General features: G+C 42.2%; 1 protein-coding gene across 1 annotated transcript in view; it reads left to right on the forward strand.

Moving 5' to 3' along the window:
- Positions 1 to 9,257: 9,257 nt before the first annotated feature.
- SLC7A14 (solute carrier family 7 member 14) overlaps positions 9,258 to 15,617 on the forward strand; it is a 75,868-nt gene continuing 69,508 nt past the window's right edge. Inside the window, exon 1 of the mRNA XM_072618483.1 lies at positions 9,258 to 9,738. Coding sequence (XP_072474584.1) covers positions 9,435 to 9,738 — 304 coding nt within the window. The 5' untranslated portion in view covers positions 9,258 to 9,434. The remainder of the gene's footprint in view (positions 9,739 to 15,617) is intronic.

Here is a 15,617-nt window from a genome sequence, read left to right on the forward strand (position 1 = left end):
GTCCAACATGCCGGGGAAGGCGTAGTTACTGCCTCTGGCTGACTCCACAACCACGCAGGTGCTATTTCAATGCCTTCGTTACAGCGGGGTGATTTTAGGAATTACACATTATATAGGGTAGTCTAGACAGCCAGAAAACTTTTCACCAATTCACAAAAGTTGGCACTGATACTTCCTATGCCTGCCAAGGCAGGTTGTTCCCTCCCTCATAGCTGCATAGGCAGCCTTTTCTAATTTCTTATGTTGACAATGGCGTTTTTGGTTTGTTTTTTTTTTTGCCATAAACTCATTTAGACTGAGTTATAATGGACAGATTCTGGAAAATTAATTAGGTAACTGAATTCTGTCTCTGCCACTCATTAGCTATGGGATACTGAACAAATCACTCTACCTCTTTGGTAATCAGTTTGATCAACTACAAAATAAGCCTACATAATCTCTAAAATCCCTCCAAGCTCTGATAATGGTGGCATATTTATTCAATAATAATATTTAACATTTAACAACGCACTGAACTTATGTAACACTAGGTGTCAGTATGGAGCACAAAGGGCTGAGCTATCCTCATTTTCCCTCCCTTCTGGTAGCGGGACTAGAGCTTAACCTTGAGGAACTTCAGTCTCACTCTCAGGGGCACCATGTTCCAATGATTCTTCTAGGGGAAATTTAAGTGAGGCTCAAGTTCAGCTTTTAGGGTTCTACTTGGAAGAGACAACTAAATGGGTGACTTTCTAGTCCCAGGGAGGTTCTTTAACTCCCCAAGCTACAGTGCCAGGGTCCTAGCACAGATGAGCTGTGAAATGCAAAACCCCTCAAGGCTGCTCCCCAGGACACATTCTCATCTCAAGCAATAAACTTGCCTGCAGACAGAGAATGGTTGTTGTTGTCGTTCAGTCGTGAGCGACTCTTCATAACCCCATTTGGGGTTTTCTTGGCAAAGATATTGGACTGGTTTGCCATTTCCTGCTCCAGTCCGTTTTACAGATGAGTAAACTGAGGCAAACAAGTTCAAGTGACTTGCCCAGGGTCACATAACTAGTAAGTGTCTGAGGTCACAAAGATGAATCTTCCTGACTCCTCTATCCACTGCACTACCTAGCTGCTAAAAGGGAATGGACTAATTGTATAAAAAGGAGTCAGGTTTTCACAATACTACCAGCAGTGGTGGATAGCACAGGACGCAGAGGGTTTGGGAGTCTTTTGGTCCAAACAGACTAAGAGGGAGGAGAGTAAAGGAGGAAGATGTCCCCTGAGCTGCCATGCTCCATGGGGATGTGGGTTCCCCTACCTTACCAACTAACAAGCAAGGAATCTGGGAAGGGGTTTTGAAGGAGATGGCACTTCAACTGAGCCACCATTTTCTTCCAGGGAATCAAAACTGAACTTTGAGGATATAGAGCAAGACAAGCACACCTGAGGCATTCCAATAAATATATAGTTTAAGTAGGGACTGCTTCATTTCTGTCATTGCCTCCCTCCACCCAGTAGGAGCTTAATAAACATTTGCTAAATTGAATAGCACTGGGCCATTCTGCAAGCTGCTCCATTAGCATTTGCAGCCTAAGTAAGACAAAGGGATAAATTCAAAGAAGAATATATGCTGGGGGACAGATGGGAAGAAGCTGGCAACCCCAGGAGAGTTTTTTAGAGAAAGAAGGGGAATCATGATCCACTGAGAAACAACAATCCAGGTTCCTGCCTTTCCCACCTCCAATCTGCTTTCCTGAATATTTATCCCAACTCTAATTTCTCCAACTCAATGAGGCAAAAAAAAAAATCACTGGCCTGAGATGTAAATAAGCATAAGATGTAATTCCTTTACAAGAAAAAAACAGGAAAGAAACTCCTACATACTGGCTCCATTTGCCAAAATAGTCTAAGCCACCCAGTCTAAGGGGGTTTCCTTTACAATCACAAGACAAAGAGGGTCCAAAGGAGTCCTATGGGAAACCAGGCTGGAGAGAACTTGTCAGCAACTGAAAGACTACTCAATAACTTAAGTAATTGCTCCTAATTGGTCTTAACTGGTCTCAGAGCCAATAAGGATGGAATTTGAGATGCATGGGAGTAATGTTAAATCAACCTGGAAAGAGAGAAGCAGCCAGACTGTAAAAGGCTTTAATGACAATGGAAATTGACTTTGATCGTAGAGGTAACAGGGAACCATGAAATTTCTTGAGCTCCAGGGGAATCATATGGTCAGACCTGAACTTTAAGGATAGCAATTTGGTTTCAAATCCTGAGTTCTTCCCTTAGGTCATCTCTCATTAACACACTATTAGCTAAGCATGCTCTTTGTTTCTCCTTTACTGACCTCTGCAATCTTTCATCTGTTTAATGACCTGATCCCTTAAAGAAGACCAGTGGCTAACATTGAATTGTTTTAATCTCATCATCTTTGCCAATCTAATGAGGTGCTCTAAGTTGTACCTTACTTATTTTAATTTGCTTTAGTGATTTGAAATATTTTTACTGGGGTTGTGGATAGCTTTCATTTCTGCTTTGTAAAATCATCCTTTAATCCTTTATCTATTAGAGAATGGCTCTTGTTCCTATATCATTGTTTCGATTCCCTATGTATCTTGGATATCAGATCTTTATCAGTCAATTATACTGCAAAGACATTCCTCTGATTAACTATTTTTCTTCGCATTCTAAATGCATTTATTTCATCCCTGGAAAAGTTTTTCAGTTTCATGTAAGTAAAATCAAGTAAGTAGACTGGTCAATAGAGTCAATACCTATAGGGGTTTCCCTCCCTGTTTTGTACATTTTTGGCCACTTTATCTTCAGCCATCTCTTCTCTCTCTTTTCTATTTAGTTGAGAATTTTCTGCCAGCCATAGTTGTGCGAGTTAACCACCTTCTATTCTTCTCTAATTTTTTTTTTAATGATGTGACCTTTTACATTTAAGACGTGTGTCCATTTGGAGTTTATTGTGATAGGTAATATAAGATGCTGGTCTAAACCTTGTTTCTGCCAAACTTCTTTCCAGTTTTCAGTTACTGTGGAGTCCTTATCCCAATAGTACATAAATTTGATTTCCAGCAAGTATTCATTTTAATTTTTGTCCTAGTAATTAATATTACTTACCAAGTATTATTCTAGTTGTTAGGAATATTATCTGAGCTCTGCTCGCAAGGAACTTCAAATCAATGGAAAAGGAGGTTTTGGGGGAGAGGGGGAGACAGTATTTCCAAAGAAAATAATACCATACAAGTTAGAGATTCAGGAAAATTTGAAGAGGAATCAAGAAGTAAAAACTAGATCCTATCATAATAATAATTATTATTATCATTTACATATTATCTTTTTTGATCTTGGGGTAACAGATAAAAGACACTATTTTCTCTTTCTTGATATGAACTATGCTATCTCAAAATAAACTGTTTCATTGTTAAATGGACAATTAATATCTCCAAGGTCAGTGACTGACTGCTTATAAATCAGCATGGCTATGTATATTCTGTGTATTTCATAAGTACCTATGAGAAAAAGCGTATTGGCAGATAGTCATAAAGATAGACTGTCAACTGATGCTTCCTCCTCATCCCATTATACCTCCTCTCCAGTGTTTTCTGTTCTCAAGTTTCTCCCTATACTAGGTAAAGGGGTCTCTTTTTATTCTACCACCTTATTTCTCTAATCAGGATATAAGTCTGAAAGTTAAGGTTTTTTTCCCAGATATTTGTGGTGCCATTGAGGTATCATTCAAACAAGAAATACACCATAAAGGTGAAGGCTCTAACATTCCAACATATCTCAGATGTGAAACCAAGTAAACTGACACTACTCCCCTGTGAACCAAACTGCCACATTTCCCCTGACTCTGTTAATGAATTAGTGTTTTCAAATACTCTGGAAGCTGATAATCATTGTACCAAGTGCTAAGTAGTTTGAATTAATAGTGTTAGTAGCAAAACCACTAATAGTGTCAGTGGCAAAACCACTCCCAAAGGGGCTTACCGAAAGAGAAGCATATTAGCATAAGGGATAGAGAAAGGGGTCCTTGGAAAGACCTGGATTCAAGTCCTTCAACTGACACAAATTAGCTGTGTGACGCTGGATAAGTCACTTAACCAGTTAGTGCTCCCAGGCACCACCCTAAGATTGTAAGATTCGGAACAGATGCCCATCTGAATTGTCTGAGGAAATTCCTCACCTTCAGGCACTTTGTACATGTTTGAAATCACAGTTCTGGTTTAAAAAAATATTTCAAAGGAAAAAGCCTTGATCATATCAGTCATATACCTAGAATTGATGCTTGATTCTAATCTGGATGAATTTCTAATAAATAGGTACATTTATAATGCTCCCATGTTCCAAGAAACTAATCATGCTATTTATTAAATTCAGTTCGTAAGAATTTATTTCTTGCCTGTTATATAAAAGACACTCTATTATAGTCTGCAGACAATGAAAATTAAGCAGCCCCTGCCCTCAGGGAGTTTATATTCTATTCATCTGTCTCTCAGTTGTGAAATTACTTTTGGGAAGTACAAAGCTGGCTTTATTGATTTTCCCCTCCTCCCCCATTTCTAGTGATTCCTTCAAACCTCCAGCATCAGATACAAAATTCTGTCTGGCATTCAGAGCCTTCACAACCTGGCCTTCCCTCCTCCTTTCCAGTTTTCTTATTCCTTACTCCCCTGCCCCTGTCTAGTGACACTGACCTTGCTATTTCTAGAACAAGACATTCCATCTCCCAACACTCCAGCTGTTTTCACTGGCTGTTCAACATTCCTGGAATGCTCTGCATCCTCATCCCCACCTCCTGTTTCCATGACTTCCTCGAAGTCCCAGCTAAATTCCACTTCCTCTGAGAAGTCTTCCCTTTTAATGCTGGCCCCTTTCCTATGTGGATTGTCTCCAATCGATTCTGTGTTTAGCACAGTGACCAGCACACAGTTAGTGCTTAATAAATGCTTATTGACTGACTAACTAACAAATCAGTGAATAGAAGTCATATACAACAGGGTAATTTCAAGAGGTAAAGAGTACTCTAGAGCTGAAAGAGACCTTAGAATTCATTTCATTCAGTTCTTTCTTTGAGAATTGAGGAAGCTGAGGAAACCAAGGCCCAGAGATGTAACTGACTTGCCCAAGATCTCACAGCTAAGAGGTAGAAGAGCCATGAACTGGTGTTCTTTCATCTCACTGAGTCTTAGAATGTCTTGGGTGTTTCAGACAGCTGAAGTCTAAATTGAAAGTTCAGGGTGAAGGTGAGGGATTTTAGATAGGAAAGTCATTTCACACATATAAGATTTATCCTGTGTAAGCTAAGGATAGCCCAAAAGATGAGTAAGACCCAGACTCCCTCCAGGTACAATAACTCACAGTTCTGGAGGACAGGTAGACTAAATGTTATTATACCCATTTTACAGATGAGAGAACTGATGATTTGACCATAAGAACTTAGTGGCTGAATCTTAGCTGTCACTGACACCCTAGGCAAGGAACACAAAATATCCCATCAAATAAAGACACACAATTGAAGGAATTGGGGAAGATCACTGGAAGTGAGGATCCCTGGGAAGAGAGACCTTGGGACCCCACTCATGGAGGAGAAACAGAAACCCCAGGATGCTGACCCCTGTGGGCAGAGATCCTGAGACCCCGTGAGGTTACGGCTAGAGAAGTTGATCCCAGGGAATGATACCAGCTGATAGCAGTGAGTGATAGCAAGGTAAGGAGACAGGGAAGACTGCACTGGAGAGAGAGGAATGCCATCTTCTAATTTCCTATTTTAGCCAATTATTATTTCTGCCCATTTGTCTGATTTGATTATGCACATTTGTTACAAAGCAAGGCTTTTGCTGAAGGGATAGAAGAAGATGAGTTAGGGGAGTGATAAACAGGAAAAAAAAGATATGAATAAAACTTTTCCTTTATTTGAAAAGCAATTAAAAGATGCAGGAGGGATACAAACGGAGCAACTTTGTTAATTGCCTCGTTAAGTTTAGTACATGCACATACATACCTATATATTTATTTTTTTAATCCATCTGTAACGTTAATTATTCTCCATAACTACTTGCTAAGCTCGTTTGTTTCTATATGGTTAAAGGAATGTAAATATCGAGTGGAGCCAAGATGGCGGAGTAGAAAGACGCACATACACATAGCTCTGAACCCACAACCCATAGAACGGCTACAGGGAAGTAACTCACGGCGAATTCCGCACCCAGAGGCCACGGAACATTGGAGCGAGGGAGATTTCTGTTCCAGAGAGACCTGCAAACCTCTCGCGGGGGGGTCCTTCGCGCTGCGGACTGGGCGCCGGGACTGGGAGCTGAGTGCAGCCCTGCCGCGGCACCGAGAGGAAAAGATCCGAGCAGGCTTCACAGATAGGATCTCCAGCGGCCACGCGGGTCCCTCCACCCACAGAGGGATCTGCAAACCTCTCGCAAAAGGTCCATCGCGCTGCAGACACAAAGCCCAGCCCAGACCTGCTGCGGCCACGGCTGCGGCACCGAGAGAAACAGATCCGAGCAGGCTTCAGGGACGGGATCTCCAGCGGCCGCACAAGTCCCTCCACCCACAGGTGACAGGGGTGGGTGAGAGAGTCTCTTTGGCGGGTCGAGAGGGGAGTGGGGTGCCCCCATAATTCAGGCCCCCCCCCCGGGAGGTAGAAGCTGAGAGGCGGCTGCAGACAGGGGCTCCCCAAGCGGGCGGGAGCCTGAATCCATTGCGGAAGGTCTGCGCATAAACCCCCTGAGGGAACTGAGCCTGAGAGGCAGCCCTGCCCCGATCTCAGCACCAGATCATAATCTCATACTGAATAGCAGCCCTGCCCCCGCCCAAAGCCCTGAGGCTGGAAGCAGCATTTGAATCTCAGACCACAAACACGGGCTGGGAGGATCAGGAGGTGAGGTGGGTGTGAGGAAAATATTCAGAGGTCAAGTCGCTGGCTGGGAAAATGCCCAGAAAAGGGAAAAGAAATAAGACTATAGAAGGTTACTTTCTTGGCGAACAGGCATTTCCTCCCTTCCTTTCTGATGAGGAAGAACAATGCTTACCATCAGGCAAAGACACAGAAATCAAGGCTTCTGTGTCCCAGCCCACCCAATGGGCTCAGGCCATGGAAGAGCTCAAAAAGAATTTTGAAAATCAAGTTAGAGAGGTGGAGGAAAAGCTGGGAAGAGAAATGAGAGACATGAAGTCAAAGCATGAACAGCAGATCAGCTCCCTGCTAAGGGAGACCCAAAAAAATGTTGAAGAAATTAACACCTTGAAAACTAGCCTAACTCAATTGGCAAAAGAGGTTCAAAAAGCCAATGAGGAGAAGAATGCTTTCAAAAGCAGAATTAGCCACATGGAAAAGGAGATTCAAAAGCTCACTGAAGAAAATAGTTCTTTCAAAATTAGAATGGCACAGATGGAGGCTAATGACTTTATGCAAAACCAAGAAATCACAGAACAAAGAGAGAAGAATGGAAAAATGGAAGATAATGTGAAATATCTCATTGGAAAAACAACAGACCTGGAAAATAGATCCAGGAGAGACAATTTAAAAATTATGGGACTACCTGAAAGCCATGATCAAAAGAAGAGCCTAGACATCATCTTTCATGAAATTATCAAGGAAAACTGCCCTGAGATTCTAGAACCAGAGGGCAAAGTAAATATTCAAGGAATCCACAGAACACCGCCTGAAAGAGATCCAAAAAGAGAAACTCCTAGGAACATTGTGGCCAAATTCCAGAGTTCCCAGGTCAAGGAGAAAATACTGCAGGCAGCTAGAAAGAAACAATTCAAGTATTGTGGAAATACAATCAGGATAACACAAGATCTAGCAGCCTCTACATTAAGGGATCGAAGGGCATGGAACAGTATATTCCAGAAGTCAAAGGAACTAGGACTAAAACCAAGAATCACCTACCCAGCAAAACTGACTAAAATACTTCAGGGGAAAAAATGGTCTTTCAATGAAATAGAGGATTTTCAAGTATTCTTGATGAAAAGACCAGAGCTGAAAAGAAAATTTGACTTTCAAACACAAGAATAAAGAGAACCATGAAAAGGTGAACAGCAAAGTGAGGTCATAAGGGACTTACTAAAGCTGAACTGTTTACATTCCTACATGGAAAGACAATATTTGTAACTCTTGAAACATTTCAGTATCTGGGTACTGGGTGGGATTACACATGCACACACGCTCACATACACAGAGACAGAGTGCACAGAGTGAATTGAATAGGATGGGATCATATCTTTAAAACAAAATGAAATCAAGCAGTGAGAGAGAAATATATTGGGAAGAGAAAGGGAGAAATTGAATGGGGCAAATTATCTCTCATAAAAGAGGCAATCAAAAGACTCATTAGTGGAGGGATAAAGAGGGGAGGTGAGAGAAAAACATGAAGTCTACTCTCATCACATTCCACTAAAGAAAAGAATAAAGTGCACACTCATTTTGGTAGGAAAACCTATCTCACAATACAGGAAAGTGGGGGATAAGGGGACAAGCAGGGTGGGGGGGATGATAGAAGGGAGGGCATGAGGAGGAGAGTGCAATTCGAGGTCGACACTCATGGGGAGGGATAGGATCAAAAGAGAATAGAAGTAATGGGGGACAGGATAGGTTGGAGGGAAATATAGTTAGTCCTATACAGCACAACTATTATGGAAGTCATTTGCAAAACTACACAGATTTGGCCTATATTGAATTGCTTGCCTTCCAAAGGGAAGGGGTGGAGAGGGAGGGAGGTAAAGAAGGTGGAACTCAAAGTGTTAGGATCAACTGTCGAGTAATGTTCTTGCCAATAGGAAATAAGAAAAACAGGTAAAGGGGTATAGAAAGCTATCTGCCCCTACAGGACAAAAGAGAAGATGGAGACAAGGGCAGAGAGGGATGATAGAAGAGAGAGCAGATTGGTCATAGGGGCAATTAGAATGCTTGGTGTTTGGGGGGGGAGGGGATAAAAGGGGAGAAAATTTGTAACCCAAAATTTTGTGAAAATGAATGTTAAAAGTTAAATAAATAAATTTAATAAAAAAAAAATAAAAAAAAAAATAAAAAAAAAAAAAAGGAATGTAAATATCACCAGGGCCTTCTGAATGTCAGTGCCCAAGAACAGAGATCCAATGGCCAGATCCTAGTTATGGCCCTCAGCTGAGCTGAGACTAAACCACAGTCCTCCTGGCCTCTTGTTCCTTCCACTACGCCTTGGCTCTTCAGACCCAACATGTTGTTTCCACATGATCTCACTCATCCTTTTCTTTTGTCCTTTTTCTTTCTAGGGTTTCCCACAGGACTCTAAGCTTCAGGGAAAAGAGGAAGCCGTGGCTAAAGAATGTGGCTGTGGGGCCCCCTGGATCTTTTCTGAAAGGAGAGTCTCTCCTCCCTTGAAGCTGATGTGCTCCTGAGCCATTGACTGAGCCTTCCAATCTCTCCAAGCAGCTGGCATCTGTCTCCATCCCTGTTGGTCACAATGAGTGGCTTGTTTGCCTCTCTGGACCCCCGGCGGGTACAGTGGGGGGCTGCTTGGTATGCCATGCACTCTCGGATCCTTCGCACCAAGCCTGTGGAGTCAATGCTGGAAAGCACAGGTGGCACCACATCTCATGGGACCAAGTTGGCCCAGGTGCTCACCACTGTAGACCTCATCTCCCTTGGGGTTGGCAGCTGTGTGGGCACCGGCATGTATGTGGTGTCTGGGCTTGTGGCAAAAGAAATGGCAGGACCTGGTGTGATCGTGTCCTTTATCATCGCAGCGGTGGCTTCTATCCTATCAGGTGAGCAGCTCAGTCTCGGGGTCAATGTTGGGGAAGAGGCAGAGTTGGGAGGTTAGGGCAAGGAGAATCACTTTGGTACATCATTTTCAGTTGCCCTCCCAGAGCTGAGGGTGTTGAGATAGCAGAAGCAGAGTAGACAGGGCTAAGAAATAAGATGGCAAAGAATAAAGCTATTCCAACTGACACTTCACTGAATAAATGAATGAATGAATGAATGAATGAATGAATGAATGAATGAATAAATGAATGAATAAATGAAAAGAATTTATTCAGTAGTTACTATGTAAATTAAATTTAAAAAGCACTAATTAAGCACCTACTACATGCCAGATACTTTGCTACATGCTCAGGTTAAAAAAAAAAAAAACCAAACCAAAGTTTTATACAAAAAAAATATGCCTAGTTCCAAACTCAGATTTCTCTGATATAAGTCTCATTTGCAGTATATAGAAGGAATTGCTTCAAATTTGCAATAAGAGCCATTCCCGAATTGACAAATGGTCAAAGGATATGAACGAGCAGCGATCCAGCTTCACAACAAGTGGTCCCATGTTGCTGGAGTCCAGAGTTCTGGGTCTTGGAAGCACAAGACCAGTTCTGCCCGGAGAAAGAGTGAGCTCCTGGAGGCAGGGATCGTTTCATTCTTTACTTCAAATGTGGGTGTTTTTCTTTAAGCTGTGGTCATGAAGATTTAAACCTCTGCCCTCACTTTTGCTTAAAGATCTCCAGGAAGGGGAAACCCATGCCCTCTGAGTGGCCCATTCCCCCTTGAGAGAGCTCTCATCATTAGGGAGGTTTGCTTGACGCAGAGGCTAAATTGGCTTCGATGCTCCTACTCAATGTTGGCTTAATGTTTTGATACAGGGACTACAATTTAGGAAAGATGTGGGAAACAGCAAGTTCAGCAGGACCTGTGCCAATCTCCCAGCACCCACACCTGGCACTCAGATACAATTCTGTTATGCAACAAGAGAACCAGCTTCCCTCCCATCTTCTCCTTTTTGCCCTGCTCCTCCCCCTACATACACACATGCACACACACACACACATTCACACATTCACACAGACACACTCATATTACACACTCATTCTCTCACACACTCACATGCATACACTCACATAGTCTCATACATATACATACACACACATATACACACAAACATATATATTCATACACACACATATACACAATGGAATATTTGGATAAAGTATAAGCATGGGATCAAGCCAACTGGTTTTTATCCATTGAAAAACTGTCAGTAAAGCAGCTTGTAGCAGTGGGGCACAGTGGAAAGGGCACTGGCTCTGGAGTCATCAGACCGGGATGCTTACTTCTGATGCTTACTGACTGTGTGACTTTAGACAATTCTCTTCACCTCTTAGAGGCTCAGGCTCATCATCTGTAAAACAGGGTTGGCTGAGGTCCCTTCCAGTCCTAGATCTCTGACCCTGATTTCTTGAACTGTGAAAGCAGAGAGATTTCTGATTTTAAGAGTTCCAGGTAAAGATAAAGATAAGACCTGTATTTTGCTACTTCAAGATATCAAAGAATTCTGCCTGGTAATGAGCCTAGCCTTTCTCACTTGGCTTTTATAAATACTCATTTCCACTCTCGGCTGCTTCTCCATTAATCTTGTGCTTCTCTAATTTTTTAAGAGTTCTTCATAGTAATGGGGATAAATAACACATTTCAATGTGTGCCTAGTCAGCATTGTTGAAGTCCCTTTTGTTAATGGGCAATGACAAATTAAGAGCACCTGTGCTTTTCTCAAACTCTGAAGCCAGAGAGCAAAGCTCACGTCCTAGTGATGTTTTTCAGCTGCCTTTCAGAATCTGGAATTGACAAGGGTTCTGCTGCTATCAAGAGTAAGAAAAAAAATTAACAAAGTTCTTTAAGATTGTTCAAAAAGGGGATTCCAGAAACATTTCCTAAAGACTGATATCAAAACTAAGGATGGTAGATCTTTTTACAGTAAGAGCACAGTTGACCAAAACACTGAATTACCCAGGGCTTTACCTGTATTCAGGGGTGTGCTGGTAAATGTTTAACAACCAGATCTCTGAAAAGCAGGAGGAAGGAGAACCACACACTTTTAAGCGTAGTCTATGTTAGTAACACTTTCTCCATCACTTTCTAAAGTCTAGATAACAAAAAAATTTTAATCAAACCCTGGTTTGTAGTGTTTGCTGATTTCTGAGATATGAATGCTCACACTGAAAATTTGATGATCATCTCCAGTGAGACTGTATGAGTTGGCTCCTGTTTGTACTCAACATTTATTTTCTCAATGTTTTATTGATGATTTTCCAAATCACTTTCATTTCCTAATGCTGTCCCCAGCTAACCAAACTCACCTGTGTGACAAAGAATTAACATGTTGTCCATGTCTGAAGGGCATAGTTGTCATTCTGCACCTGTAGCTCACCTTCACTAGTCCCCAGGAGGAAAGATTATCATTGCATTAATTAGAATGTGTGTTTTTTTCTTTACATCACTGTAGTCATGAAAATTGTTCTCTTGCAGCTACTTGCTTTGTTTGCATCAGTTCATGCAAATCTTCTTAAGTTTCTCTGAATTTTTCATATTTTTCATTTCTTACAATGCCATAATATTCATAGCATTCATGTAGCATAATTTGTTCTTCCATTCCCCCATCAATGGGCTTTGTTTTGGGGTTTGCTTTATTGCTACAACAAATAATGCTGCTCTGAATGTTTTGATACACACACACAGTCACCTTTCCTTCTGTCTTTACACTTTGGAGTAAAAGACTAGCATTGGTATTATTTGGTCAAAAGATATGAACATTTGGGTCACTTTGGAAACACAGTTCCAAAAAACGTTCTAGATGAGCTGGAACAACAGCATATTCAGGCTACATTTGTCTCCTAGGGAGAAGCAAATCACCAAAAATGAAAACGAACAAACCCATACTGAAGATTTCATTGTGGGGGTGGGGACTGACCTGTGGTTTTACTGAAATAGAAACAAGCAAACTCTGTACAAACAAGACAAAGATAGGTAGGAAAAGCTGGTAGTAGTCTCAGAGGGAAGGCACTAATATCAAGGAAGACTAGAGATCACCTTGCCCACCTCCCTCATGTTACAGATGAGGAAGCCGAAGGTCAGAGAGTCTCAGGATGAATGTGCAGCCCCCTGCAAGGAAGCATGAGCCAGATGTTTGAGGATCTGAAAATTTAAACCGAGTAGCCCATTAGTAGCACATGGATTTCTTTTCCTCTGAGAAGGGCAAGGTTTTAATTTGATTCTAAGTAAAGCCTCCAAGTTCCCTAAAATACATACACTATATATATATGTATATATATATATATGTCAATATACATATGTGTGTATATGTGTGTTTCAGCTTCAGGCTTAATTATGTTCAAGTCAATCTAACAACCAATTACTGAGCTCCTACTAGGTTTCAAACAACACAGATGCAAACATTTAGGGGGGAAACAGTATATCCTACAGGGAGATATAATTTGTAGGCAGCTACATATTATACATCTATACATACATTCACACACACTCACATAAGTGCACATTTACATCTATTTGTATGGACATATGTGTGTATACACACACATACATAGTGTGTATACAGACAAATAAATAGAACCAAGGTTTTGCCTTTCTTTTCCTCTGAGCACTTAGCACAGTGTCTGGCACAAACTAAATGAATATTAATAAGTACTTGTTGGATGGTTAAACTAAAAATACATGCAAAGTAAATTCAGCGTAATGTGAGAGAGGAGAAATCACTCACCGCTAATGGGATCTGGAAAGGTACACTAGGGAGTTAGTGATTTCAAAGTCGAGATGAGGAGAGAGAGTACTCCAGGCATAAGGAAAAACCTGTTCAAAGGCTCGGAGAGAATGCTATGCCCAGGCAAGAGTAAAAAGGCCAATTTAGCAAGCCCAGAGAATGAATGGGGGAGGAATCATGTGTAATCATCCTGGAAAGGGACACTGGAGCTTTAGCTACCAGAGGAATTTGAATTTCATTCTAGAGACTCTAGAAGTGTCTTGAGCAGGGAAATGAGGTCAGGATTGTCCCTCTGGGAGCTGTGTGAAGAAGGGACTGAGAGTGACCAGGTTCAAGGCAAGGACATCAATTCAGAGGCTACTACAATAGCCCAGACTGAGTGAGGGGTGAGGAGGGATTGAATGGTGGTAGTAGCTACATCAGAGCCATTATTTTGTACTTTTATTTCCTGCTGTGATCAGAGCTATAACTAGGAATTCTGGTGCCTGGAGTAAATCAGTTGTGGGCTAGACCTGAATAGAGATGTGGACCATGATGCCTTGTGTCTCACAGGGAGGCAGGTGGGGACTGCAGGGGAATAGGGGAAGGGAAAGTTTCAAAATCCCCCCTTTGCTGCATACCCTGAACATTGCAATATGAAGGGTGGAGAGTGGGTCCCTAAGCCCAGAGGCATGACGGGAGTGAAGAAGACAGTCTACCTTTGTCAGGTACAGCTGCCTTGCTTCAGGTGTTGCCCATTCCCAAGAAAACACAACCTGTACCCCCATCCCCCATGGCATGAATTACAATCCGCATTCCCCCAACTTTTCAACTCTAGGAAACAGTGAGGAAAAGGAAAAGGCAAGGGAGAAACAGCAGAGGAAGAGGAAGGTGTTAAGGAAAGGTGAACCCTTGGCAAGGGGCACCTTAGCAAGGGATCCTGGTGGCAGTCACACCATCTAACCCAGGGATGGCTAGTCAGAAGTCTGCCACAGCGATGAAGGGCAGTCCTCCTACCAGATGCAGGCACCCTGGGATAAAGCCCAAGCTAGCCTGACCTAGGAATGGCTCTGGCTGCAATCCTCAGTTCTAACTTTCTTTAAAGTGACTGATCCATTCACCAAGCTGAGCCTATGATAACCTCAACTTCCTCAAGACCTGGAGGAAATGGTGTAGGCAGCAAAGGGTACAGAACAAAGACCTGCCCCTTTCTTCCATACACCGACATTATGGATTGTGATAGGAAGCGTATCCCTTCCAAGAGGTTTGTCCTGGGGCTCCTGCATTGTTTAAACGTGGTTTCAGTGTTCCTATGACTTGTCTTGGGTTATTTTCTCATAGCAGCAAGACTATTGTCTTAAGAAACAGAGATTATTTAGATAGCCTAACAGTGAGTTGTCTTGTTTGGTTGTTCCAAGTCTTTGCCAAACTGAGGCAGGATGTGGGCACTGGACCCCAGGAGTCCAGTCGGTCACCGGGTTTCTATTTCAGTCTCAATTTTCAAAGGCCTCTCCTAGCAATCAAGGAACTGCATGTAGTTCAACAGCTCTTCGGCTCTCAGGGTCAGCATCTCAACCGAGTTTTTCAGGCTTAATGATACTGGTACTTGCCACAGAGCTCTGTCCACCCTATCCCCATCCCTTTTTCTCTATAATCACTGGACAGAGTCAGACTCATCAAGAGGCCCTTCCTTCTTGCTTTGAGGAGACCCCTCATGCTACCCAACTTGTGCCAAGGAGTTCATTATTCCAGCTACGTGTGAATCAGGACATGGAAAGGAACTTTGAAACGCATCTGTCACCAGTCACAAGTAGAGAAAAGGCTGCTACTAGGAGAATCACAATCTCATCTAGGGGGTATGGAAAGCTTTCTTAATACAAATTTTTTCAAAATCTTTAAACCACTCTAATTAGAAAGTGAATTTAGCATGATATGAATGATAAAGATTCATGATACGTTGGAAAGAGCCATATCTGAAGTCTGAAGTCAAAGGAGCTGGGATCAAATCTCACCTCTGATGCTTACTACCTATGTGACCTTGGACAAGCCATTCACCCTTTATGGGCCTCAGTTTCCTCATCTGTAAAATGAAAGGATGAGGTGCCTTCTAGATCTAGGATCCTATGA

Source organism: Notamacropus eugenii, chromosome 6 (assembly GCF_028372415.1).
Source record: "Notamacropus eugenii isolate mMacEug1 chromosome 6, mMacEug1.pri_v2, whole genome shotgun sequence".
Lineage (NCBI taxonomy): Eukaryota > Metazoa > Chordata > Mammalia > Diprotodontia > Macropodidae > Notamacropus > Notamacropus eugenii.